Source organism: Kogia breviceps, chromosome 9 (assembly GCF_026419965.1).
Source record: "Kogia breviceps isolate mKogBre1 chromosome 9, mKogBre1 haplotype 1, whole genome shotgun sequence".
In the NCBI taxonomy this organism is placed as follows: domain Eukaryota; kingdom Metazoa; phylum Chordata; class Mammalia; order Artiodactyla; family Physeteridae; genus Kogia; species Kogia breviceps.
This window is the reverse complement of record NC_081318.1, coordinates 7,158,789-7,185,672: the sequence shown is the minus strand read 5'-3', so window position 1 is coordinate 7,185,672 and position 26,884 is coordinate 7,158,789. Positions and strand designations below refer to the sequence as shown.

General features: G+C 55.8%; 1 protein-coding gene across 1 annotated transcript; it reads left to right on the top strand.

Moving 5' to 3' along the window:
- Positions 1-2,722: 2,722 nt before the first annotated feature.
- Positions 2,723-26,884, top strand: ZNF282 (zinc finger protein 282). Its single transcript, XM_059074271.2, has 8 exons — positions 2,723-3,029; positions 6,190-6,609; positions 13,394-13,520; positions 14,034-14,153; positions 15,949-16,068; positions 17,590-17,703; positions 18,790-18,903; positions 24,487-26,884. Exons 1-8 carry the CDS (start codon positions 2,865-2,867, stop codon positions 25,296-25,298), a joined length of 1,992 nt encoding a protein of 663 aa, XP_058930254.1. The 5' UTR covers positions 2,723-2,864; the 3' UTR covers positions 25,299-26,884.

Sequence of the window (26,884 nt, the reverse complement as noted above, 5' to 3'; positions counted from 1 at the left end):
GGATTAGGGAGTGGTAGACACGTGTGTTAGGGCTCCCCAGAGAAACAACCAAAAGGATATATAGAGATATATACGAGGAGATTTATCAGAGGAATTAACTCATGCAACTATGGAGGCCAAGAAGTCCTATGATCTGCCAGCTGCAGGCTGGAAAACCAGAAAAGCAGTGGTGTCATTCATTCCGAGTCCAAAGCCCCAAGAACTAGGAGCACCGATGTCCAAGGGCAGAAAGGAGGTGGCTGTGACAGCTCAAAGAAAGAGCAGATTTGCTCCCGCTCTGCCTTTTTGTTCTACTCAGGCCCTCAGCGGATTGCATGACGCCCATCCACACTGGTGAGGGCATCTTCCCTAATCAGTCTTGGATTAAATGCTAAATTCTTCTGGAAACGCCCTCACAGACACTCAGAAATAACATTTTACCAGCTCTCTGGGCATCTCTTGGCTCAGTCAAGTTCATGCATACAAGCAACCATCACAACACAGAAATGTTCTGGCATTTTTGAATGCCCTCTCCTTCGGCCTCTCCTATATCCTTCACCTGTCCAATACCCTGTCCTGAGCAGAAGCTATCTAATTCCTAGGTGAGGGGATGAGAAGCAGCCCATTCCCACCTGAGAGACTGAGGGCCCGGCCCCGGGTCCTTGCCCTACAAGAAATGTTTATGAACGATGATTCTTGACATCTACAATCCACTTCATCCAGTGGCTTATTCTCCCCCCTCAGAAAGTTGGACAACTGCCTCATAGTTACTCAGTGACTCACAGAAACAAGTCTGAGGGCTGGACACCTCTCCCAGCGAGGGTCTCCCCCACCCTCGCATCTCTCAGCCCCATCAGCCCCGTTGGTCACTGGAGTCCGTGGTCCATGGACAGCAGCCCCCTCCTCGTGCCCTTCTTGTTTTCCTTCTGGGAAGTGTCCCCCAGTCCCCCCATTCACCATGCATCTGCTGTATCCACTCCTGGTTTTTGTGACCTGTGGTTGATACGGCTGGCAGTTATAAGATAATGCTAGTACCACGAAGCCTGTGCATTTAAATTCTGTTTGACTTGAGTAGCTTTGCTCATATCATATCTCATGACAGTGAACTGAACTCTGGCCGCCATGGGTGAAGGTACAATGGCTCTGTGTGTGCAAAATTCACCCTCTGTGAAGGAGAAACGTAAAGTGGATATACTATGTGGTATCTTATTGTGTAAAAAGAGAAGTAGTTATAAGTAGTTTAATGCTTAGGAAGGGAAGTAATTTTAACTACTTTATATTGAAAAGATAGCTTAAACCCTTGGGACTAACCTAGCTTCTCTTCCACCTCTAGGAACGGGGGAAGATGTTGATGTATATAGGTCAGAATGTGTGCTCTGAAATGTGTCTCACTGGTGGAAATGAGTTTACTTGGAGCTTTTCAGACTCTACTTGCCAGTTTCCTCTAATAATAGTGACATGATATTTACAATCGGGGGCAGCCTATGGCCAAGGAACAGAGGGAAGAAAGTCACTGACTTCTGGGAACATAACCTTTGCTAACCTGTAAGCTCCTCGAGAATAGTATTAAGTCTGTGAGATACTCATTCTTTATCCTGGAAGTATGCCTAGCAGAGAAAGTACTTGATAACCGTCCTTCTGAGTACGGTGCTCTAAGTACATGTCTCACTTGGACCAATAATGCCCTTTCATATACTAAATGCACTGAAACAAAAGAGCACCAGTCTGGGTTGACTCTCTGGAAGGTCTGCCTCTACACTGGGTGATAATCAGCCTTGGAGATCTCTGTCTTAACAAGATAGGGACTAGTCATTTAGGAAGACAGAGTAGACACTATTTTGAGGATAATTACAAGGACTTACCTTTTGGAGATAATTACCTTTGTTGAGTGCCTATAAGAACTGTTCTCATTTGATTTATAACTGTGGAATAGACATTATTTTCTTCATTTATTTTTTATTTTTTTAAAAAAAATTTTCTTCATTTATATATGAAGAGACCAAATGAAGCTCAGAGAAGTGAAATTGCTCACAGTTACAGCTAATGAGTGGTGATTTTGGAATTTAAACTCAGGTATATCAAACTGCAAAGCCCACCCGCTGCCCAAGCGGCACCTGGCACATAGTAGGTGCTCAGTAAATATTTGTGGAATGAGTGAATGAGTTTTCCCCTTCCCATTTCTTCTCCCTCAGCCTATCTTGTCCTCTCCCCCGCTCCTCCTCTGACTTGGCCTGACGTTTCAAAGTGACGTTGACTTACATTTAAAGGTTCTGGAAGAGGCTGCTGTTAAAATGCAGTGAGTGCACCTTACCTGGGAGGAAGAGTTTGGCCCTCTTCTGACACAGACCAGGTCACTTCTCAGTCATCCAGGCCAATGCAAAGGCCTGGAGTTGATCCAGGTAAATTTGGATTGAGAAGAGGGAGAGTGGGGAGGTGAAGGCTGCAAAGGAGTGAGGCAAGAGGAAAGGCCAGAACAAAGAGTCTGGAGACAATTGCCAATTTTTCAAAAGGGTCAGGTCCTTTGGGATGGGATGCCCAATAAATATTAGCCGAATTAACAGAAATCCAGCCCCAGGGCTCGCCTGCCTCGCTGGGCACTCTAGGGCAGGCCATCTCACACTGAGAGACATACCCGCGCAGGGCCACTTTGGGGGCGGCCGTGGCCCCCTGGCCCCGGAGCGGCCCCGTTGGTCCCCGCAGGCGGGCAGGAGCTCGGAAGCCATTGGCTGGCGCGCGGGCGGCGGAGGGGCGGGGAGCGCCGCCAAAAGGGACTGTTTGCTCCTACGGGCTGTAGATGGAGCTGTCCGGCCCCGGCGAGGGGGAAGGCGCCTGGAAAACGTTCTTCTTCTCCCTGGCCGGCCCGAGCGGGGAACAGCGCTCCCAGGATGCAGTTTGTGTCAACACGGCCGCAGCCTCAGCAGCTGGGCATCCAGGGCCTGGGGCTGGACAGCGGGAGCTGGAGCTGGGCGCAGGCTCTGCCCCCGGAGGAGGTCTGCCACCAGGAGCCGGCGCTGCGCGGGGAAATGGCCGAGGGAATGCCGCCCATGCAGGTGGGTGCACCCCCGCCGGCGCCATGGCCGCCCGCCTGCCGTGGGGGCGGGGCGGGGCGCCGGGCAGTGGGCGCCGGGCGGCTGGGGGCCCGGGCCGCGCGGGCCGGGGACGGAGGCCGGGTGGGCCGGGGCGCCGGGGGCTCGCGCGGCAGGCCCGGCCCGGCGCCCTCGCAGGCCCCGCCCGCGCCCCGGAGCGGAGGGCGCCCGAGGCCGCGTGCCGGCAGGGCCCAGAGCCGGCGCCCGGGGAGGCCCCGCGGGGCGGGGGGCCCGGAACGCGCGGTCCCCGGGCCCTGGCGGGGCCGTGAGCGCGTCACCCACCCGGCCCGGGCTCGCCGAGGGGCTTGCCGGCCGCACTCGCGCCGGGCCGGCGACGTGGGCGCGCAGGGTACCCCGTCAGGTCTCACTGCGGCCACTCTGACGAAAAGATGTTTTAAACGTTGTATGGCCATCTTTCACCGAGCATAACGAGCGATTCACCATTCGCCGGCACCGGCTGTGACGGAGGGAAGGGGCCGCTGGGACGTGATTCTGCCCTCCTTCCAGCGGTGGGCAAACTTGGTTGCATATTAGAAGCACCTAAGCAGCTTAAGACTCCTGACGCCCAAGGCTCGTCCAGACCGGTTAAATCAGCGCCTCTGGGGTTGAGAATAGGCACCAGTCATTTCGTAAAGGTCCATAAGGATCCCAGTTCCGGAGTCAGAGCTCCAGAGCGGTGTGTAAAACACGAGGACCTGATGCTGAGAGAGGCCTGGATAGCTTTGCCCGGAGGAGAGTGTGGGAGCTGACCCTGGGCTGGACCCCCCGCGGAGCCTCCTCTGTCCCTGGCCTGGTTCTCAGCCAGCCGGGTTCTGACAGGTCGGCCAGGAGTTGCTGTGTCCTGTTTGATCATTTTTCAGCTTTAGGTCTCCAAACCTGTGTAGGGGAGCAGAATTTGCCACCCCAAAATATGCCTCTTTGGCATAAGGATTATTTTAAGATGGTTATTTTAGAGAAGCTGCAGGCACAGGAGAAGCTCTGAAAACCAAGTAGGAGTTCCCTCTGTAAAAGAGAAATCGCCATCGCTCTTCCAGGGAGAGGAGCATGACTCAATGTCTCTAAGAACTCTTACCAATGGAGAAGGCAAGGACTTACATCTGCATAAACCCGTATACCCTTGTGTCCTGTTCTTTTCCTGGTCACCTCCTGTGACTGACTCCCCCCCACCCCCAACATCATCTTCTGTCTTTAGCTGAAGATGGTATTTAAGGTAGTGGCCTGGGCCATTCTGGCGAGTAACTCAGTTTTCTGGGTCTCTCCCAGGTATACGGGAGGTATACGTGTTTTTGTTTGTTTGTTTGTTTCATTTTATTTAGTTATTTTGGCTGCATTGGGTCTTCGTTGCTGCACGCGGGCTTTCTCTAGTTGTGGCGAGCAGGGGCTACTCTTCGTTGAGGTGTGCAGGCTTCTCATTGCGGTGGCTTCTCTTGTTGCGGAGCACAGGCTCTAGGCGCACGGGCTTCAGTAGTTGTGGCTCGAGGGCTCTAGAGCGCAGGCTCAGTAGTTGTGGCACATGGGCTTAGTTGCTCCGCGGCATGTGGGATCTTCCCGGACCAGGGCTCGAACCCGTTTCCCCTGCATTGGCAGGCGGATTCTTATCCACTGTGGCACCGGGGAAGCCCCGGTATACATGTTTTTAAACTTTGTTTTTCTCATGTTAATCTGCCTTATGTCAATTCGCCTATTAGACCAGCCGAAGAACCTAGAAGGGTAGAAGGAAAATTTTTCTTCCTCAACACCTACAAAAAGTAAACTGGGCCCAGTGACTCTCTGAACTTCTGCCATCAGCCCTTGCCCCCTTCTGTAGGCCAGGATGGAATGATGCCTGAATGAGACCCAGTAACACGGCTTTGCTGGAAATATTACTGCCTCTTATGGAGCAGGGTCTGGGGCCCGGGTCCTGCTGCCCTTTCTCCCATGTCAGGAGTGATTCCCTGGAAGCTGGGTGATGCTCCTCCGTGGCTGTCACAGCTGCTCTGAGTTAGAGAGGGCAGTGAGCATGCCTGTCCCTACCTGCCCAGCTCACCTCTAAGTAACAGGTCCCCACTTCACCCAGCCTGAGGGCCTCTTCAGCAGCAATGGAGAGAACAGAAAATGACACCTCCTCCTGTCCCATGTGGCAAGGAGAGGCCATTTCAGCCCTGCTGTCCAGTAAGCCCTGGGTGCTGGTATGGTATGGGGCCAGTTCCCAGGTCACCAGTGCACAGTGACCTCCCCACTCTTGGTCATAGGGCTCAGCTCCTAACTTGCACCCAGGGGACCTCGCCCTCCAGGGTAAGGACCCAGAGCTGGGGGAGTACCAGACAGCCGGGACATCAGGTACCCCTCCCCCCTGGGAAGCAGAGGGCGCTGGGAGGTCTTCTCTTCCTCTTAGAGATGTCCCCTCCTCCTCTCCTCAGTGAATGACATTTTTTGGCAAACCCACTTTTATGTTGGAAAATAGGAATACGTACTTACATAAGGAGACAGAGCCGCTCGTCTGCTCTCTTACTCGGGCTCCCAGTGTCTCCCTTGGCCGCAGCCCTTCTGAGAAAGGTGGCAGCCCAGTTACCTGAACTGCGTTTTTTGCCACCTGCAGCACCTAGAACTACTCCAGTTGACAGTGCAGCGAGGTGCTGTGGAACGACCGGCCACTTCTCTGTGGCTCTATTTCATCATCTTTAAAGCAGAGATAGATAGTCATTCTTGCCCTAACCTGCTTAGACGTCGCTGGGAAGATTAGGGGCAGATGACTGACGTGAACGTTTTTACTGTGAAACAGCAAACACCGGGCAGCTCTCGAGTTCATCATTAGGTCTAGCCCGTGAAGAAAACAGACGGGCTCGCCAAGGAAAGTGGTTCGTGACATTTTAGGCTGGGGTCCCCAGCCTTGACCCGTCAAGGGTCAAGGTGGGCCGCTAAACTAGTGGCCAGCTTGACTCCTGCAGGTGCCAAGTGGGCGGGTTGGGTGGGCAGCTGCCCGAGCTCTTGCTGGCTTGTTAAGGGACACCACAGCCTGAGAGGCGGGGGCTCGGCGGGAGCGCGAGACTCTGCGACATCTGGTGAGCCGCCCCCTGCTCTCAGGCCCCCCTGCCTCCTCGCGCAGGGTCTCACCCCCGCTGTCCCTTTCTCCCTCCTCGCACAGGCTCAGGAATGGGACATGGACGCCCGGCGACCAGTGCCTTTTCAGTTCCCACCCTTCCCAGATAGGGCACCCGTCTTCCCCGACCGCATGATGAGAGAGCCCCAGCTGCCCACGGCAGAGATCTCTCTCTGGACCGTGGTGGCCGCCATCCAGGCCGTGGAGAGGAAGGTGGACGCCCAGGCCAGCCAGCTGCTAAACCTGGAGGGCCGGACGGGGACGGCCGAGAAGAAGCTGGCCGACTGCGAGAAGACGGCCGTGGAGTTCGGGAACCACATGGAGGGCAAGTGGGCGGTGCTGGGGACCCTGCTGCAGGAGTACGGGCTGCTGCAGAGGCGGCTGGAGAACGTGGAGAACCTGCTGAGGAACAGGAACTTCTGGGTCCTGCGGCTGCCCCCGGGCAGCAAGGGCGAGGTCCCCAAGGTAAGTGGCGGCCCCCAGGGGCAGGGATGGCGGAGAGGAGCGGCCCACGTGGACAGCGCTCTTTCTGTCAGGCCTTCTCACAAGCGTCCCTGGCTCCCCGTTGCCTGACTTCAGCGTCTTCTTCCCAAAGCCCGCCTCCGCTCTAACCGCTCCGTCTGGAACGTTCCACCGCAGCGAGGCTGGCCTCCAGCCATTCCCCCCGGAGCCCGCGGGTCCTGCCTGTGAGACTTTGCCCGCACCGTTCCCAGTCCCTCCGCAGGTGTCTGGGCGTCCGCAGATCCCGACAGCGCCTCGTGCTTGGGTTTTCCCCTCGGCACCTGCAAGTGACCCTTTGTCATTGGTTATCTTTGTGTCTGCTCCTCTGAGTGGTCGGAGACCGACCCAGACCACGCCAAGTGACCAGAGTCCCCTTAAGTCGTGACCCCCCACCCCCCGGTGGGCCCTCCTCCCAGTTCAGAATTCACGCTCCATTTCCTGTTCCGTTTTCTCTGTGCTGTCCCCGGCTCATCAGGCCTGCGGGCTCGGTCAGCACGGCCCTGAGAAGTTGAGGTCACCCTCCGGAGACTCCACGTGCAGCTGCGTGTACTCCGCCTTCCTGTTACCGTGGGCTCGCGCCCCACCCCTTCATCTGCTCCAGGAGGTCACGCAGCATCTCCCCTCTGTCCCCTGCATCGTCACCTCCTCCCTCTCCACTAGCTCACCTCCACCTGCAGCGTCGCCCGTCTCTGTAATAAAAACACTCCCTCCCTTGCTGCCTCATTTCTCGGCTCCTCTTTAGAGCTCTCTTTACTTGCTGTCTCCAGCTCTCCCTCCATTGTCTCTCTCTCTCTCTCCCTTTTTAAACCTTTTTATTATAGAAAATTCAAACCTAGTCAAAAGTAGATCGAATTGTGTGATGGACCCTCATGAACCCATTGTCCAGCTCCTGCACTGATCAGCTCTTGGACCATCTTGTTTCATCTCACTCCCTACCCGCATCCCCCTCCCATTTTATTTTGAAGCATATCTCAGACAGCAGTCGTTTCAACTGTAAACATTTCAGTGGGTAGCTCTAAAAGGTAAGGACTATTTTTTAAAGTAATAATCTCAAGATTATCGCTACCATAACAAACATCTCAACCTACTCAAATATCCAGTCAGTGTTCAGATTTTCAGTTCTTCCAAAAATATTATATATTTTTTCTGTTAGTTTGCCTGAATCAGAACTTAGATAAGTCCACACATTGTGATTGCTGTGTCTCTTAAGTCTTTTCAATCTGTAAGTTCCTCCTTCATCGCTCTCATTTTTTCCTTGTAGTTTATCTGTGGAAGAAACTAGGCCATCTGTCCTGTGGAATTTCTCACTCTCTGGATTCTGCTGTTGCATCCTCTGTGGTCTACATTTAACGCGTTCCTCTATTCTCAGTATTGCAGTAAATTGGTGACTGGGTTATTCTCCCTGGAACCCACGTGGTTGAGGCTTTTGCTGCCACTTCTCCATCCTAGTGGTCTTGCCAAGGCTCTAATGACATCCGTGGTACTAAAGCCAACGGTTGTTAAAGCCGTGGTATTAAAGCCCCGGTCTTCATCTCCCTGCCCTGTCAGCAGCAGTCCATGCAGGAGACCCCTCCCTCCTTGAATCACCTGTTGGCCTGCCTTCCAGGATCCCCGCACCCCTTGCTGCTTTTCCTGCATCACTACCTGCTGCTTCCCCTCCTTCGCCTGACGTCTAGTGTTTGCAGTGGTCCCGGGCTCCGTCCTGACCTGCTCACTGTCTACACTCCCTCCCTCATGGTTTCATCCAGGCTCAGCATTTTAGATGCTGTCGACTCTCAAAGGCTGTCTTTCCCTCCCGCCCTGTCTCTGTATCCTGCCCAGGCTTCCTCCTTGAATGCAGGGTCACGTTCCTACCTGTTAATTCAGCATCTCCATCAGGATGTCAGTAAATATCTTAGATTTAACTCGACCAGACTGAACCCCGGATTTCTGCCCGAACCCTGTTCTACTCAAAGTCGCCCTCCTCTCCATCGAAGACAAGAGCGTCCTTCCAGCTGCCCAAGCCACGGGCCTGAGGGTCAGCCTCCTCTCCTTTCTTTCTCACACCCAACTTCCGCTATAGTAGTAAATACCGTCTGATGTTTCTTCAAAACATATGCACAGCCCGGCCACCCCTCCCCGCCTCCACGGCTCCCGCCTTGGTCCGTTGAAGCCATCGTCGCCTCCTGTCTTGATTATTGCCACGGCCTCCTCCCTGGCCCTCTTGTCTCCATCCTGGGCCCCGCCCCCATGCAGTCTATTCTCAGCAGGGCAGCCAGAGTGATCCTTTAAAAATATCAATCAGCCATGACTTCCCTGGCAGTCCAGTCCAGTGGTTAAGACTCCACTCTTCCACTTCAGGGGCCGTGGGTTTAACCCCTGGTCGGGGAACTAAAATCCCGCATGCTGCACAGCGAGGCTAAAAAAATAAATATTCGTAACTTTCTTCCCTGCCCCCTACCCCCAATAAGTAGGAAGAAGAGATACAAATCAGGCATATTACAGCTCTGCTTAAAACCCCCCAAATGGCTCCCCATCTTATCCAGCATAAAAGCCCCCATTTCGTCAGTGACCGCCTCCCTCTGGCCCACCCATCCGACCTCATTTCCCCCTCACCCCCTGTTGCCCGCTCCTCGCGCCGCACGGTCCCATGGCAAGGACTTTCCGCCTCTGAAGGGCCCCCGCCCCGTCGCTCCCATCAGGGGTCCTGCTCTGCTGTCACTGGATCGCTGTCCCTTCCTGGCCACCCAATCCCAGCACACTCTTTCCTTGGTCCCTGCTCTCATTTCCTCCAAAGCACTTATAACATCAGGCATCTTAAATACTTACTTTTTTTTTTTTTTTGTCTCTTGGTTGGTTTCCCTCTGCTTGGTCCACTGCAGTGTCTCCGTGCCTACAACAGTACCTGGCTTATAGCAAAAAAAATGTTTGCCGAATGACTCTCCAGCTGGAGGGCTCACACTTCCACGTAAGGGACTGGGCCTTCTTAGTCTTTGTATCTGGTAGCCAACCCAGTGGCTTTGCCGGAGGAAGTGCTGGACAGTGATGCCTTGAGGCCACGCAGAGCTGAGTTCTAACAGTGGCTTTGGTTCCTCCCTAAGCCACCCCCACCACTGCAGCCCCCAGGGCCTCGTTTTTGTAGCGTTTGGCTTATATAACACATTGCTGGGCGGCATAGGGGGCGTCTCCTCCCACGCTGCCCTTTGCCCTTGTCTGCGCCCTGCATTTTAACTCGGTGCTGCGTCCCGGCCCCGCTGTGCGTTCTGTGTGTTGGGCCAGGCGTTGGGGGTCTTGAGTTGACACGTGCCCTCACGGAGCAATGGAATGGTTGTGGGGTCCAGAATTAGAAGGCTTGGGTTTGAATCTTGGCTTTGCCACGTGCCGGTTTGCCTGCCGCAGCTCAGCTATGTTTTGTGTTGTCTCTGAGCCTCCTCAATTCCTCTTTGGAAGGAAGTGAAGTGTAAGTCAGTAACTCAGTAAGTAAATTCCCAGGTGGTCTCTCTGAGCCTCAGTGTTCTCATCCGTGACATGAAGATGATAATACGCCTACTTCGTGGAGTCGTGAGGATTAACTGACTTCGTTGATGGGACAACACCATGTAGCTCACTGTAGTAGTTCTCTGTTGCCATGTAACGAATTACCCCAACCCTTAGCAGCCTAAAAAAATTATTATTTATCATCTTACAATTTTCGCGGGTTAGGAATTCAGGAGCCGCTTAGCTGAGTGGTTCTGGCTCAGAGTCTCATGAAGTTACAGTCAAGCTGACGACCGGGGCTGCAGTCATCTGAAGGCTTGACTGAGGCTGGAGGACCGGCTTCCAGGATGCTCACTCGCCTGTGTTGGCAGGAAGCCTTAGCCAGTTCCTCACCGCTTGGACCTGCCCCACAAGGCTGCTTGAGCGTTCTCACAACATGGCCGCTGGCTTCCCCTAGAGGGAGTGATCCAGAAAGAGAGACCAGGATGGAAGCTACAGTGTCTTTTATGACCCAGTCTTAGAAATTGTACACCATCACTTCTTTATTTATTTGTTAGGAGCAAGTCACTCAGTCCTGCACTCCAGAGGAGGAAAATTAGGGTTTTATTTTGTGAAGGGATTGTCAAAGAATTTTCAGACATGTTTTCAAACCTCCATAACCATAAAGCACCATGAGAATGTTAATGAATGTTGCTGGCAATAGTTTTAATTTATTGTAGACTCTTGGCCTTGCTAGATGCACTCTCTTTGTCAGATTCGAATTTAAGGCTGCTGTCTCTCAGCTTCTCTGTGCCTCGTGGGTTCTATTAATTGGTTAATTGTTCATGGATAATTCATGGATATTCCTTCCTGTCTGGCTAGGCTGTAGGTTCCCTGCAATCTTGGCCCATGTCTCAGGGTTCTGCTGCATCCTAGCAGAGTGAGGTTTTTCCAGTGTGACGTCTGTTTCCAATTGTGGGACTATGATTCTGGAGTTTTGACTGGTGAAGGGGAGGCAGAGGAGTTGGTGTGCTGGAAAAGATAGTAAACTTGGTTTTGGATACATTTAGTTTGAGGTACTTAAAAGATGAATAGGGACTTCCCTGGCGGTCCAGTGGTTAAGACTTCGCCCTCCAATGCAGGGGGTGCGGGTTCGATCCCTGGTCGGGGAGCTGAGATCCCACATGCCTCACGGCCAAGAAAACAAAACATAAAACAGAAGCAATATTGTAACAAATTTAATGAAGACTTAAAAAAAAATGGTCCGTATCAAAAAAAAAATCTTAAAAAAAAAGATGAATAAATGAAGCCACTCATAAGGTTATTGAAATGTGAACTTTGAAGGGAGGAAGGAAAGCTGCAGAGTGTCATCTGCAAAGAGGTAACCACTGAACCTGTGAAAAGAATGAAACTGCCAAGGGGAGAGTGAGGAAACAGGGCAGGGTGAGGGCAGAACCATGGTCCGGGGGCGGGGCGGGGGGGGAGCAGTACAGAACACCAGGTGAACCGGGCGGGCTCGTGGAAACCAAGCAGGAGGAAATTCCAGGAAGGCGGTCTGACCTTTCAGAGAGGTCTGAAGGGGTGAAAGCTAACAGCAGGAGGCTGATGGCCTCTCAGGATGTGGTCCCAGAGAGTAGGGGATGCTTATAGACAGATTTCGGGGGTTAAGGATGCCTGGATTGGGAAGAAAGCACAGAACGTGTGTCTCGGGATGCGTTAAGTGTGGTGGCTGAGCTGAGTGGGGCTCCTCTCGGGTTGGGGGTCCTGAAGGGGGAACCGGGGGAGACGGAAAACGCCAAAGGGAAAAGGTGGTTTGGGTTGAGTTTCACAGGCAGGAGGAGGAGAAATGCAGGGCTCGTGCGGGGGAGGGGGGCGGGGGTGCTGGCTTGTCAAGAAGAAGGGCAGATACGGGAGTTTGCCAACCGCGACCTGCCACCAAGGGGAGACCAGAGGAGATGGCGGAAGGCCCGGGGAGCACTGCCGAGAGGGAAGGGTGCGAAAGAAGCCTCCCGGGGACCACGGGGAGATGTCAGCAAGATCACCAAAAGGCTTCCGAAGCAGCCTGGAGCCAAGAGGCCTGAGTGTGTGGCGGTTGTCACCTGCAGAATTTTGTGACTTTTATCTAGAGCAGAGAATTAAAATGAAGAAAGTGGTCTGTATCCGTTTTCCCAGGTTGGGGATTTGCCGAAGTCTGGTGGAAGGTCCAGGGAATTGGGAGTTCTAGTTCCGCTTCTAAAGATGGGAGTGAGCTATCAGTCAGTGGGTGACATACAGGTATGCACATGGCACCTGCCCAGTCGCCCTTAGGCTGATGAGCACCTGGTGCCAGGGCTGGCATTTATCATTTGTGTATGGGCACTGCCCACTTACCAAGCAGTGCAGCAGCAGGCCTGACACCAAGAGTGCTGCTTTTCTTATTCACACAAAGGTGCCATGTGTCAGGTACAAAGACCGATGGACTAGGGTTAGGGCCTTGGGGAGAACCGAGGGCTTGGATTTCAGAGTGAGCGGGAAAGGCTGGTCCAGCAGGGATGGGGAAGTGGTAGGAGGTAAGGCTCTGTGGTCAGAGAAGTGAAGCTCAGGTACTGAAGTCTTGGAAGTGAAACCATCTTGAACAATTCTGTCCGAGATGAGGCCATGATGGTGAGTGACTGAAACGAGTACAGACGAGAATCCTTGTCGAACCGAAATAGCAGCTTTATGGAGCAGATTAGATGACCTTGGACACCACGTGACTGACGTTGGACGCTGGATGACTCGGGCCACAGTGGGACCTTCCTAGTGTTGGCAACAGCTATTCGGCGCATTCAGCAAATACTGATGGACTCCAAACTACGCGCTTCTAGATGCTTGGGATAGAGCGGTGCGTGAAACAGATGAAGATTCCGGAGCCTTAGCGCAGGCAAGTTTTAGTGACAGAAACGCGACTGTGTACCTAGGGGTGGCCTGACTGAAGCACAGGTTCTGCAACGGGGTTTGATCGTTCTTGGCTCACCGAGACGCACTCCAGGAACCTACCGCGTGCCTGTCGCCCCGAATGCCAAAAGCTTTACCTTCAGGTACCCAGTTTACCTAAAAGTGAAATTACAAAGGATGTGGTTGAGTGCTTGATTTTTAAAAGGTAGTGGTGACCATGACTGTTACTGGAGGCACAGGAGGATCGGGAACAGAGCCGACCGACCCCACGGAGGCAGGCCGGGCAGGGTGGGGAGGGCGGGGGCGGCGGATGGCGCGGGCCCGGTGCCACCCGAGGAGGGGTCGGTTGGGGGAGGAGCGAGCAGGAGGTTCCGGACTAAAAGTCCTGTTGGCCCAGGTCCCGGTGACGTTTGTGGACATCGCCGTTTACTTCTCGGAGGACGAGTGGAGGAACCTGGACGAGTGGCAGAAGGAGCTCTACAACAACCTGGTGAAGGAGAACTACAAAAGCCTGGCCTCCCTGGGTAAGGCGCCCCCCGGCCCGCAGCGCCCCCGGGAGGGGGGCCGAGCTGCTTCTCGAGCCGTGGCGCGCCAGCCCCGGGCCAGGCGCTTCACGTGTAAACCCCGCGGAGGCTCAAGAAACGATCTGCTTGTCTGCTAGGAGGTCAGAAGGGTTTAGAACAGAATGGAAAGTAAACACAGGGCCTGTCACCGCGGGAGGGAACCCCGTGCTGCTACCATTTTGGAATTACGGCCGAACGGCGTCACTACGGCGCTACCTCCCAGCTGCCTCGGCCAAGCCCCGGTCGCTCTGCTGCTGGCTTTCAGAGCCCAGCTCTTTCCACCCCAGAAACTGGAGGATCTGTTGACTTGTTTGCATAGTTCCTCGTGAGAGGCCGCCTGACGTACTCACATAACGGCCACCACCTAGAGGACTGCTGGGGTGGGGGGTGGGAGGGGAGAGCTCCGCATCGCCCTTGATCGGGGCCCATGGATCAGCTTCGCTCAGCCCTTCCTGCCCTTCCCCCTCATTCCAGACTCGGAAGGTCCCGTGTCCAAGCCAGAGGCCCCGCCCCAGGCTGAGCCCCGGGAAGAGCCTTGCGTGTGGGAGCAGCGTGACCCAGAAGAGAGGGAAATCCTGATGGATCCAGACACAGGTGACGGCAGCTGACGACGGCCCTGGGTGCGGGGAGGGGTGGGAGAGAAGCACCGCCATCCCTGCATGAGTTCCAGGCGGGCTTCTCTTGAGTTGTTCGTGGGGCCAGTTCCGCCACCCTTGAAGTTTGGCGGTCACCCACGGGAAGAGTTTCAGGGCCAGAAAGCGCACCACAGATGTTTGTCTTTTGGGTCAGAACAGTGTGGCTCGAGGTGCCCGTGTAAGCCGGAGAGAAGCGGAAGCGGGGGTCGCGGGGGGCTTGCAGCCTCCGGGCCTGATGGGGGCGCTAGACCTGGGTGCGGCTCCAGCCTAGGGGGCTGGGCAGAGGGGGCTCTGCGTGGTGCGTGGCACGCGTGGGGTGCGTGGCCGACCCCTTCGTGCCTGGCTGTCTTCTTCAGTATCCTCACCCCGTTCCCACAGACGGCCCATCGCAGGCAGACTTACCCTCCAAGGCTTCCTCCTCATTCGAGGGAGATCTTACGTTCTGGGGATCCAGTTCCCCGAGAACATCACACCTGGTGACGGGAGGTACGAGGCTTCTCGGGACCTCGGCTCTCCTGAGCGCTGTTGCAAGGCCAGGTGAAGTCCGGTCCTTGAACTGTATTCTCTGCCTTTCCCAGGAGCCTTCACCCTTCGGGGCCCGATGCCCTTCCTCCCTTTGCAGTGGAGGGCATATTCACCGAAACTTCCCCGGAGGATAGCTCAAAGGCAGCCCCCTCCCCCCATTCTGCTCTCTGTGTTGAGATACAATTCACATGCTGTCAATTCACTTTTGAAGTGTATCATCCAGTTCACCAAGTTGTGCAGCCATCATCACTATCTAATTCCAGAACATTTTCATCATAGGGAACCCCACACCCATAAACAGTCACTCCTGTTCTCTGCAACCCCCAGCCCCTGGTTGCTGTGGATCTGCCTCTTCCGGACCTTTCCTCTAAATGGCTCCTTCCCTGTCTTAGGTGCCACAGGTGTTTGAGGTCAGCAGCTGTGGTAACCTCTCACGGTAAAGCAGTGTAACCTCAACCGTTTGACTGAGTTATCATCCATCCCTGTGCCAGATAGAGCAGGGACCACTGTGGCCTTTTCATGGAATGACCGAGCAGGCCGAGAGCCAGAGAGGGCAAGTGACTCATCCTCTGGGCTGGGGGCAGAGGTGAACCCAGGATCCGTGTCTTCCACTTCCTCATGTGGTCTCTTTCCTGCCGTCTCCTGCTGGGGCTAGTGTTATACGTCACACCATAGACCCTCATAAGAGGAACGTGCCCCTGTGGTCACGTCGTGGGGTCTGCATGGAAGATATGTTATTGTCTTTTATGCAGAAGGATGCTGTGCATTATCCATCCAGGAATGGGGCTGGGTTGCTGTCCTTTGCCCAGTCTAACTTCGTGTGTGTGTGTGTGTGTGTGTGTCTGTCTGTCTGTCTGTCTGTCTGTCTGTGTGTCGGGCCCACTCTTCCTGACTGGGTTGCAGAAGAAGGACGAATGTCTCCCACTCGGAGGGAGACCTATGGCCTGTCCTGATGAGCACCCGCCCAGCGTGGGCTGTTTCTGGAACCCTCTTCCAGCCTTATCACACCTCGCTCTGTCGCTCGGCCTGCCCCCTTGTCCTGAATGTCGATCGCCTCTCTGCTCCCGGGACCTTCTGCTCCTGGGGCTTCCCCAGAGTTGCCCATAGAAACCCAAGACCCCCGTGCTCTTCCCTGGCCAGTGCTGTCAGCCGTGCTCCTGACCCCGAGAACGTCCAGCCGACAATCAGACATGAAAACAGCACCAAACGATGTGATTCTCTGTCCCCAGGAGCAGAGCCCCTGGTGCCTGCGCAGGACGCGTCCTCTCAGGTGAAGCGGGAGGAGGCCCTGTGTGCCCGGGGCCAGCGGGGCCTGGAGGAAAGAGCGATCCCCACGGAGTCCATTACCGGTGAGTGAGCTGACTGGCCGCCCAAGCCGGGTGGCAGAGGAAAGGCCCAACGCGGCCTGCAGGTGCGCGGTGTTGCCCGACGTGTGTGCCGGGCCAGAGGCCTGAGCTGCAAACGGAAGACTGCGGGTCCAGGACGGATGGAGAGGCGGGGCTTCCCACGAGGCACAGGCCCAGCACGCAACGTGGGCGGGTTGCCAGCTCGTGTGGCCTTAGCCGTTCTGTTTTCTTGGTAATATCAGTTTGTAACTATTCCTTTCTTCCCTTGGAAAGCAGTATCTGCAGAAGTACTGAGCGTGAGGCGTCTCACAGGTCCCGTGGGGGGGGCGAATCTGTGGGTCCGCGGGACCTGCTCCCGACTGGGAAGGGCTTGCGTTGTTTTAAGCGAGCACTTACGGCCGCTGCCTCTGTGTCAGGCCCCGCTCGGCCGCGGTCCTGTCAGGTGGTCTGCATAGCTCCTCTTCGGTGCCACTCCGGCTGGACTTTGTACGTGAGGTCTCTGTTAGAGAAGATGTGTAGTTATTGGTCAGAGTTCCCCAGATGGCCAGCAGGGTGGGTGTGTGCGCACGTGAGTACAGAGATATTGATTGAGTGGTTGAATTCAAGGAGCTGGCTTCCGCCCGCTGGAGCGCCGGGGCAGTCTGCGGCAGGGTTCCCTTTTCCTTGGGGTGTCGGTCTTTTCCATTAAGGCCGTCAGGTGGTGGGACGGGGCCCACCCACATCATGGAAGGCGGTCCACCTTACTCAAAGTCTTGTTGCACTCCTCAAAACGAAAAAACGACACAGAAACATCGAGAATAATGTTTGGCCCAGTATCTGGGCACTGTGGCCTAGGCAAGTTGACACGTAACATGAACTGTCACAAGATGTAGCTTGTGACACAAGATGTCACACCCTGTAGCTCTTTACTTCTCCGCGAGTTAGAGCTCCACAAACCTCATCCCCTTAGTCAAAGCCTCACGCTCCTGGGTAAGTGATAGCAGCCCCCAAGCAGAGGAAAGCCACTTCCCAAGTCACCCGGCCGTTCCTCGAGAGCATCACAGTGCTTCAGAGGGACCTTTAAGAGATAAGAAGGCAATAAAGGGTAAATGAGGTTTAATAGACTCTGCAGAGGAAAGAACGTGTAGGATACATCTTAGAAAAATCCCCTGAAGATGGTTAAGATAAAAGGCTTCCTGGAAAGTGTCATTTTCCTGGATGGTCCCTGCAGGAGGAAGACCTCCTTCCACGGTGTTGCCCAGGCCTCAGGCATGAACCTCGGTTAAAGGAGTTAAGTTCCTGAAGGACAGGAAGGCTCTCTCGACGACATCACTGTTATGTCCCCCCCCCCCCGTAGTATCCACTTATTTGTGGCAAAAGCTCCAGCAACTGAGGCCAAGCTGACCTAAAGCTTTAATTAACTAGAATAATTACCGCCAATGTTTAGGGAAAAGAACCAATTGCATGACACGAGAGACTTAAAGCACCACCTTGCGGGTGCCTCCGTGTCCCCCGACACCTTTGCCGCTCTGTTCCCACAAGCAGACTCACCAGCTTCTGCCCAAGACCTCCTGTCCCGGATCAAACAGGAAGACCCCCCGTGCGTGTGGGCTCAGCAGGAGTTGGCGGAGAGGGACATTCCAACGGACCCCAACTCAGGTGAGCGAGCCGCCGGAGCCCGTGCAGGATGACTTCTGTCACTGCCAGAACACCAGCCCGGCTGAGTCACTTCGGTCAAAGGCCAGGGAAAGACTCGGGGAATGAACTACAGTGTGTTCCTCAGGTGGCGAATTTGTACACATCTTGGCATCTAAACTATTAGAAAAGTGGGGAGGATTTCTTAAAGGCATCATTACACTGATAATTTGTACTGTCAGTGAACTGATACTGAAGTGAGTTCACTGATTTCTGAAATATAATTAAAAAGCCTTTTAAAAGTTGTATATATTTCTGTGACAGAAAGAAAGAAAGTAATTTACATTTCCTGGAATTTTCCTTGACTGAATAGTAAGTAGTTAGATGTCTCCCAGGCCCCACGTGCGTGTGCGCGTGGGCGTGCGTGTGCGCGTGGGCATGCGTGTGCGTGCGTGCGTGCGTGTGCATTTGTGTCCGCGTGCACTGTGTGTGTGCGCGTGTGCCTGTGTGTTCACGTATGCTTGCAGAGCTGGAGGAGGCCAGCGTCATCTTGTTTGCTGGTTGTGACCCCAAAATCTCACGCAACCCCACACACCAGGAAAAGAAGCAGCTGTAAAATCTAGGATTCCGTGTCGTTTGTCAACTCTACAACTTCACAAGGGAGGAAGTTGAAGGGGTCTAGGGCAGAAGAGAAAGCACCCTCCCGACAGAGAGGTGGTGGTGTCCACTGCAGTTCCTATGAGTGACCTTTGCCCACCACTTCTGCCGTCACCGATCTGGAAGGCCGACCTCTCCTCGCTTGGTCCTGTGGGCCGTCAGAGGCCAGGCTCCCGTCCGGCCTGGCCCCGCAGATGGCCCTGGGGCTCCGAGGACAGAGCCAGAAGACCTGGGTCCCAATCCTGGCTCTGCCGCCACACAGCCTCCTCCCTGGCAGCAGCACCAGCGAGGTCCCATTTGGGGAGGCTGTTGACAGCAGGGGAAAGGGACACCCAAACCGCCACACGCCCTCTGAGCGGAGCAGCGGCCTCTGCACGTGGCGGTGTTCGAACTTTTGGTGGGATGCTCGGTGGAAAGGAACAGGCTCTAAGACTGCCTTCTTTCCCCGAACAGAGTCTCTGATCTCCGCACACGACATCTTGTCATGGATAAAGCAGGAGGAGCAGCCGTACCCGTGGGGCTCTCGTGACTCCATGGAAGGAGAGCTCGGATTAGATTCTGGCCCCGGTGAGTGATGCACCCAGCGGGGTCCCTGGCTGTTTTGTCCACAGGGATGGTTGCTCACCCAGCCTAGCCCCTTATAGGGTGATGTTCTGTCCTGGCAGCCTTTTGAAGGCCTGTATCAAAACACTGTCCCCTTTGCTTCTGGAGGATGGCAGGCGTGTTAGTTTCCTAGGGCTGTCTTAACAAAAACACCCAACAGCAGAAATGTATTCTCTCGGGGTTCTGGAGGCCTGAAGTCTGAAATCAAAGGGTCGGCACGGCCATACTCCCTCTGAAAGCTGTAGGGGAGCCCTGCCTCGCCTCTGCCTAGCTTCTGTGTTTGCTGGTGATCTTTGGTGTTCCTTGGTCTGCGGGTGTGTCACCCCAATCTTCTGTCTTCACATGGTCTGTGTCTTATAAGGTCACGAGTCACATTGGATCAGGGACCTGCCCTCCTCCAGTATGACCTCATCTTAACGACACCTGGAAAGATCCTATTTCCAAATAAGGTCACATTGTGAAGTACTTGGGGGGTCCGGATTTTGATGTGTCTTTTGGGGGGGGGTATAATTCAGCCCCTAACAGCAGGGAAGGGCAAGCAGGCTGGGAGCGAGCTGGGGCAGTGGGGCCTGAGCAGCAGGGGGCTCACACACTGGGACACACTCACCAGGGCACCCAGGGCGGCGGACGCCCCAGAGCAACTGGGAAGGTCCTGAAGCTCAAATAGGAAGCGGGGATTTCTTTCTGCCAACAAGTATGAGGCCAAATATCTCCCCTGACTTGGGTCTCCTGGGTCTTTCTGGAAGCTCCCTTACTGGCTGAGGACCTTTGGCATGTGTTGGTGGATTAGGTAACACGTAGCATCAGGCTCACATTCCTTGCCAGGGCCGTACCACTGAAACAGCTGGCTTAATGTCCTCTAGGTGATTGGGTGGTGAAGGGACAGTTAATCACATGTTCCTTGCTCACATTCCTGACACCCTCTAAGAGCTCGAAACCCATGTCAGAGCTGAGGACATGGGTTATTTCTGAATCTGAAGGGACATTGAAAACCCAGGTGAGCGGATCTCACTGTCCGTGAGGACAAACTTCGCTCAGTCTGGAAGAGCAGAGTGGGGCCAGGGGAATGGGCAGGGGATGAATGGCAAAGGAACAGTGCACCTCCTTGTCTGAAGCAGAATTTCAGTTGTCCTCCTTCTAAGCTGCTGGTGGGGTGGGATGTGACAGGGACATCCAGGGCACTGCCTGTGAGGGCAGGAAGAAGTGATAGCGGTTGATGCTGCCCCATCCTCTGCAGCACTCAGGCCACCATCCCTAGCCCTGGCCCTGAAGGCAGGGGTGCCAGATCATCAAACACTGTGCCAGGAAACTCTGCCCAAATCTCTGTCCCTCAGCGCTACCTTCCGATCTCTCCAACTTGGCTAAGAGCGTGTGGGCTTCAAGGAGCCTTTTCCTGGGACCTGCGTGGTTGTGAGTGCAAACAATGTGAGAAACCTGTGCAGAAATCGCCAGGCTTTGCAAATTACCAAAACGCTTTCCTTCTCCAGTTCGAATATGCCGAGCGACTCATAGAACTGTTTGCCTCGTGTTGTTTTGTCTCTGGGAGGCCTTAGAAACTTTGCATTTGGGAGGAAGTGCCCAGAATTGGGAGAGAGGGGTATCTGGAAATGCTTCTGCTGCCCACTCAGTCACTAGAGCCTCACATCAGAGCATCTTGTCTTTCTCCCAAAATGAACCTGCCTTCTGCTCATTAATGTTGGAATGTGAAATTGGTATCTCACCTGTGATTTCTTGGAGGTTTAAAACTTACCTAGTGCTGTGGTTGCCAAGGACAACCAGGTGGACTTTTGGTAAGACGTGGCATCATGTGTCAGTCTTCTGGAGGGGGCTTGGAAGGGGAGAGGGGGCAGGGCTAGAGGGTAAAACGCAGAAATATATACATGTTCACGCCAACCCCCTTCCCTGGCCCTGCCATAAACAAGAGAGAAAGACCTGGTGTCCTGCTTAACTCAAAGTCAGACGTCGGCCTACCCGGACATCACGTTTTAGTAAAAAGGATTCCTGGCTTTATATATTAATGAGTGGATATTACTCTCTGCTCTCTGACAGTTAGTGTAAGACAGGGAAAAAGTCTGGTCCACTCAGAGGTGATGTGCACGGGGCTCCACCGAAGCAGGAAGCATGACTAGGAGTTCGGAGTTCAGTGGCTACTGGGTGCTTCTGGAGAGAGCGGGGAGCCTCAGGCCAGACCAGCCCACCCAGACGCCAGCACTCAAAACACACTCGCAAATCACAGGGTACGATTTGAAAGCACCCTCCTGAAATTCCCACCTACTGCCTTGGGTGAAAACTGGTTAAAACAGTGATTCCAGCCTTTTTTAGTCTCTGTTACTTAACAAATATTTACCTCGTGCCCGCTCTATGCCACGCAGTACTACACGCACTTGGAATGAGTGGTGAAGAAGGACCAGGGGCCTTTCCTTCTGTGGGGCCGCGATGGACGATAAGCAGGCAGACAAGCTCAAGTCGGGTGCTAAATGCTCTGAGGGAAACGACTCGGGGAAAACAGGAGGGTGGGAGTCGGGGCAGGAGAGGAAGAAGCACTTGAGTGTGTCCAGACCACGGGGCTGCTGGGGAAGGGGAGGCCGTAAGGAAGGCCATGCAGGGAGTGAGGTTGGAGCAACAGACAAGGAGTAGTCTGACCACGTATGACCTAGGGGCCAGGGTAGCGTCTGGATTGTATTCTGATGTGAAAGGAGACTAACAGGGCGTTTTAAACACAGTGGTGACATGATCCGGTTTACATTTTTAAAACGTGAGTTTGGGGATTGACTGGAGTCAGGTGGGGAGAAAGAGCCAGAAGCAGGGAAACCATGTAGGAGCTAACGTAGTGGGTAGAGACCGGGTCAGGAGGTGATGGTTGTCAGTATAACTGATGGATTGTCTGTGGCGGATGAGGAGACAAGATCGACTGCTAGGTTTTGATCCGGGAACACTGGGCGAATGGCGGTGCTGTTTGCGGAAACGGTGAGTCCTGGAAAAGCAGCAGGTTAGCTGTGTGAATTAGGTCTTCTCCTCTGGACCCGTTCAACTCGAGATGACATCCAGGCAGCAATGTCAAGGTGACAGATGAACACAGGAGTCTGAAGTTGGAGAGCCTGGGGCTAGATGGACTGGGGAGTTACAGGTTGCAGGGACTTTGGACACCAACTGCCTGGAATTAGGCCAGACTTCACAGGTGAAGCACCTCGTTCTCCACATGACTGCTCTCACCTCACACAGCAGCTGCAAGTTCGAGGGTCCCCAGACCACCCGCACTTCTGACCAGCTGGCTGCAAATTCAGGGGTGTCCATTAATGCCTCGGTGCAGTAATTCCCTAGAACAACTCACAGAACTCAGGAAAGTGCTATACTTACAGTTAGTCTTATTAGAGCAAAAGGATTCAAGTCAGAACCAGATGAAAGGGGGGAGCCGCAGGCCCAGGCCTGGGAGGGTCCTAAGCATGAAGCTGCTGTTGTCCACTCCCTGTGGAGTCGGGAGTGTATGCTCCCCGCACAGTGACGAGTGACAACGTTGCCTACGAGAGAACCGCACCCGAGCCTCTGTGTCCAGAGTTTTTACTGGGGTTTCTTTACATACGTACAATTGATGGAATATTCAAACTGCTTTAAAGAATGAAGACATTTATTCCCTTACGTAACTAAGAGGTAGTCCAGTTTTAGCCTCGGCTCGTTCAAGGGTGCAGCTGTATTATCAAGGACCCAGGTTCTTTCCAACTGCTTGTTTGGTCATCCTTGGTGTGGATGGAGCAAGCTGGCCACAGCTGTTCCAAGCATCACCTCCAGACCCAGAGGGAAAGGAAAGGCCGTCTTTTTTTCCTGCACTGTCTCCAAGGAGTGAGGACGCTTTCCCGGAAGCCTCCCAGCAAACACATCTCATCGGCCAGAACAGGGTCCCGTGCTTGTATCTGAATCAGTTACTGGCCGGTGAGTTCTGGAGTTCGTCCTCATGTTAGAGGCGGGAGGAGGCGGTGTGACATAATCCCCATGGAGAGTGGAAAAGTGGGGCGTGCTGAGTCATGGGCCGGGGTGCCAGGGTTTGAGGTGTGTGACCTTCTCCAGCAGTCTTCAGCTACTTGAGTGCTGTCACTGCTTGGGGGTCCCCCAGGCAAGCCCAGCAGAGGAGAGGGGAGCAGAAGGACCGCAGGAGCTGGGCTGGGTCAGGAGGGAGAACGAGGGCGGGGCCGGGGCGCAGGAAGGCAGCTGGCAGAAGTGGTCTGGTGCTCACTCCGAGTTTGAAGGATGATCAGAGTAGGATTAGGATTGTTCGGGGTTGGGTTTCCTGGGAAACAGTCCCTGAGATGGAGGTTTACGCGCACGTGGTTTCCTTGAGGGTCCTCTTGGGAATAACGAAGGAGTGAGAGTAGCCAATCGGGTAGAGGCCCACAGTGCAGCTGTGACAGGCCACAGCCAGACCTGCAGGGTTGACGGCGTGACATCCTGGATTGAGGCCCGGAGAGTCACGGTGGCCCCTGCCCCTGGCCCGTGTCCTGCGGAAATGGTCCTCTGCCTGGTCAGTGTTGGTTGGGATAGAGGGGGGCAGGCTGGGCCCGGTCTGTTTAGGGGTGTCGCCTAAGGAGCACGTGTCACGGGGAGGGGGCTCTTGCAGGAAGAAAGGGCTGTGAACTGGGCATCGGGGAGGTGATGGAGGGTGAAGGATAGAGAAGGCTGCTAAATAGAGTCAGCGAGCCCCGTGGTGCCTTGGAAGTCGGAGTCCTGGGCCTCAGACCGCTGCTCGGATGCTCAGAGCCTGGGCTGTGTGCCCCACTGACCCCAAGGTAGCGCGGGACCGTGAACCCTGGAGACTCAGGGATGCAGGAAAGGGCATCATCGCAGGAGCGAGACAGGCGCTTCCTGGGGAGGCCGGCTGGGCAGCCACGTCCACACGAGGATGTGGAGAGCGCCAGTCACATGTGCTCCGCGGCCAGGTGGGGGTCAGGCGCCAGGGTGGGACTCATATCAACCCAGCTGACCCCGCCGCTGTACAAGGCGGAAGGCTGCCTGCTTAGTGGAGACAAAAATCGCAGGGTGGTTATGCGCCTGGCCCCCTGCATCCCCCTCCTGTAGGCCTTCAGACAGGCTGTTCACTTGGGATAGGTTCTGGCAAACTCTTGCCCTCCAGTCGAGAGATTCTCCCGAGGCAAATCAGCACTGAACGTCAGAGTACAATTAAGTCGTCTTATTTGCAGGCGATTCCGCCTTCCAAGGGGGCTTCCGCAGAGCACCGCTCCTCCGCCCACCAGCTCCCGGCATCTGGGGCTGTTTCCTACCGTAACTGCGTGCCACCTGCCTGACCCGCTTCAGGTGCTCTCCAGCTGGTGGCTCTGCAGCTCCGAGGGTTGGGGAACCCTCGAGCACAGGGAACGTGATGGTTTGCCTTGTTCAATCCCCTCATCCTTTAGAGGAGCTGCGGCCCGGCTAGCCTGTGACTCGCAGGAAGCCGCAGAGGAACTAGTGAAGGCCCGGGGCCCCCTTGCAGGGACGGCGTGAGTCCTGGAGCGAGCCGTGTCAGCATGTCGCTTCTTCGTGTCTCCCCCCCCCCCCCAGGTGACAGCCTGCTGATGGTGAAGAACCCGCCCCCGGCCCCGCCGCAGCCCCCGCCCGCCCCGCAGAGCCTGCCCCCGCTGCCGGCGCCCCCCGAGGACGCGGGCGGCCCCCCGAGCCGCGGCGGGGGCGCGCTGCTGGACGACGGCTTCCCCGCGCTGCCCGGGGAGCGGGGCGCGGGTGGGGCGCCGGCGGGCGGCCAGGCGGGCGGCGGCGGCGGCGGCGGGGCCGCGGGGGGCGCGGGCGGGGGCCCGGGCGGCGGCGGCGGCGGCGGCGGGGGCTGCGGCAGCTGCTGCCCGGGCGGCCTCCGCCGGAGCCTCCTCCTGCACGGCGCGCGCAGCAAGCCCTACTCGTGCCCGGAGTGCGGCAAGAGCTTCGGTGTACGCAAGAGCCTCGTCATCCACCACCGCAGCCACACCAAGGAGCGGCCGTACGAGTGCGCCGAGTGCGAGAAGAGCTTCAACTGCCACTCGGGCCTCATCCGCCACCAGATGACGCACCGCGGCGAGCGGCCCTACAAGTGCTCCGAGTGCGAGAAGACCTACAGCCGCAAGGAGCACCTGCAGAACCACCAGCGGCTGCACACGGGCGAGCGGCCCTTCCAGTGCGCGCTGTGCGGCAAGAGCTTCATCCGCAAGCAGAACCTGCTCAAGCACCAGCGCATCCACACCGGCGAGCGGCCCTACACGTGCGGCGAGTGCGGCAAGAGCTTCCGCTACAAGGAGTCGCTCAAGGACCACCTGCGCGTGCACAGCGGCGGCGGACCGGGCCTCGGCGCCCAGCGGCCCCTCCAGGCGCCACCGGAGCGAGACTAGGGCTGGGCCGGGGGAGGGGAGGGCCCGGCGGCAGGAGCAGGGGGCGGGGGCGAGCCTGGGGGCGTCCTGAGGCCCCACGATCCGATCCGATCCTGCCCTTGGTTCTCGGGGCGCCTTCCCTCCCTCTAGCCGCCACCTGCTGGAAATCGGGAACAGGAATTGCACTCCAGACGGGGTCCCCTGAGTGTGGGGCAGGGGTCCCCTAGACCTGTCCGGCCTGAATGGACAGCCCAGCTCTTCTCATAGGGTGGACCAAGGGGGCCGGCGCAGGGAAGGTGCCTCTTCCGGCACCCCACCCCCACCCCCAGACACCTAGCGTGCCCATTGGGCCTCTGGGGTCACAGATTGTGATCAGGGGAAGCCACCGGGGAGTCTCGGAACCCTTCTGAGATAAAGAGATAGGTCCTAGAGTTTAAGAGACCCTAAAAAAGGAAGCGAAGGTGTCCCGGTGAGAGAGGAGGGACGTGCTAAGGGGCGGATCTCCGTGGTGACAACACTCCCTCGCGTTTGAATGGCGCTTTATACTTTTTTAAACACGTTTTCTATCCGTTATCCATTTTCACCCTTAGCCTATCCCTCTGAGGTACGTGGGGTAGGATTTTCCTGACTTGATAGCTGAGGAAAGTGAGACACAGGTGAGATGGTTTGCCCGAGATCACGCAGAAGGGAGGGGCAGGGCTGGGGTCACAGCCCTTCCCCCAGCGCAGTGTCCTCACCACACACACTGCCTACCTCTGGCACGTGAGAGACCTCTCTGGCCTGGTCTCTCTCCTCTCTCTCTCCCCTGACCCACCAAGAATAATCAGAAGCAACAGGGGCCAACTCACGGGGTTACTGGGAATGGGGAGCAGATTGCCTAGAAAATGCCCAGCGCTGTGCTTCCAGAAGGTTCTCCCCGTGTGGGCACCGCTGGGCGGGAGGGAGGGCCCCCGGCCCCCAGCCTGTCCCTCCCACCTCCTCTCCCCCCTACCTGGTGCAGCAGCAGCTTTCCACTGCACAGCAGTGACCTGGCCCTCCAGAGGCAGCTAGCACCCTGGCTCAGACCTCATCCTGATGATCTGTTCGTTCCCCAGGGCACAGGGGTGAGGGGGAGGCTCTTGCTGCAAGAGCAGCCATCGAGGAAGTGAGTCTCTTCCCAGGAGGGCCGGGGCCACTAGGTGCTAGCGTCTGAGAGCCTCAGTCTCTCTGCTGCCCTGAGCCTCCCAACTGGTGCTGTCTGTTAACCGACCAAGCTCGTGGACATGGACACAGACCCTCCCCTGCTCCAGACCCTGCAGGCGCCTCGGGAGGCGCCCAGAGGACTCCCTGCGTCAGCGCACCTGCTCTGTGGTCCTGATGGGCCACAGCCTCCGTTTCTGCGTCTTGCATGGCCAGGCACTGGGGTGGGGTGGCACGCCCCAGGACCCTTGTTGGCGTCAAGAATGACTCCCGCTCCTGCCATCCATCCCACTTGTCTCCCAGCTGGGGAGCGCGTGTGTGAGCCCTCTGCTGCCCTTCCCCTCATCCGTGCTGCTCTGCGTTCCTCGGACCCCTTTCTGCCGTGCAAAGGGAATTCTTGAAATTAAATAAAAGGTGTCCAGACTGCA

Excerpts from the sequence above, each read along its gene's own strand:
- ZNF282 (XM_059074271.2), top strand. The coding sequence starts at position 2,865 with ATGCAGTTTGTGTCAACACGGCCGCAGCCTCAGCAGCTGGGCATCCAG. Across the intron at positions 6,610-13,393 it reads GCAAGGGCGAGGTCCCCAAG|GTCCCGGTGACGTTTGTGGA; the intron begins GTAAGTGGCGGC and ends CTGTTGGCCCAG. Across the intron at positions 18,904-24,486 it reads CGGATTAGATTCTGGCCCCG|GTGACAGCCTGCTGATGGTG; the intron begins GTGAGTGATGCA and ends CCCCCCCCCCAG.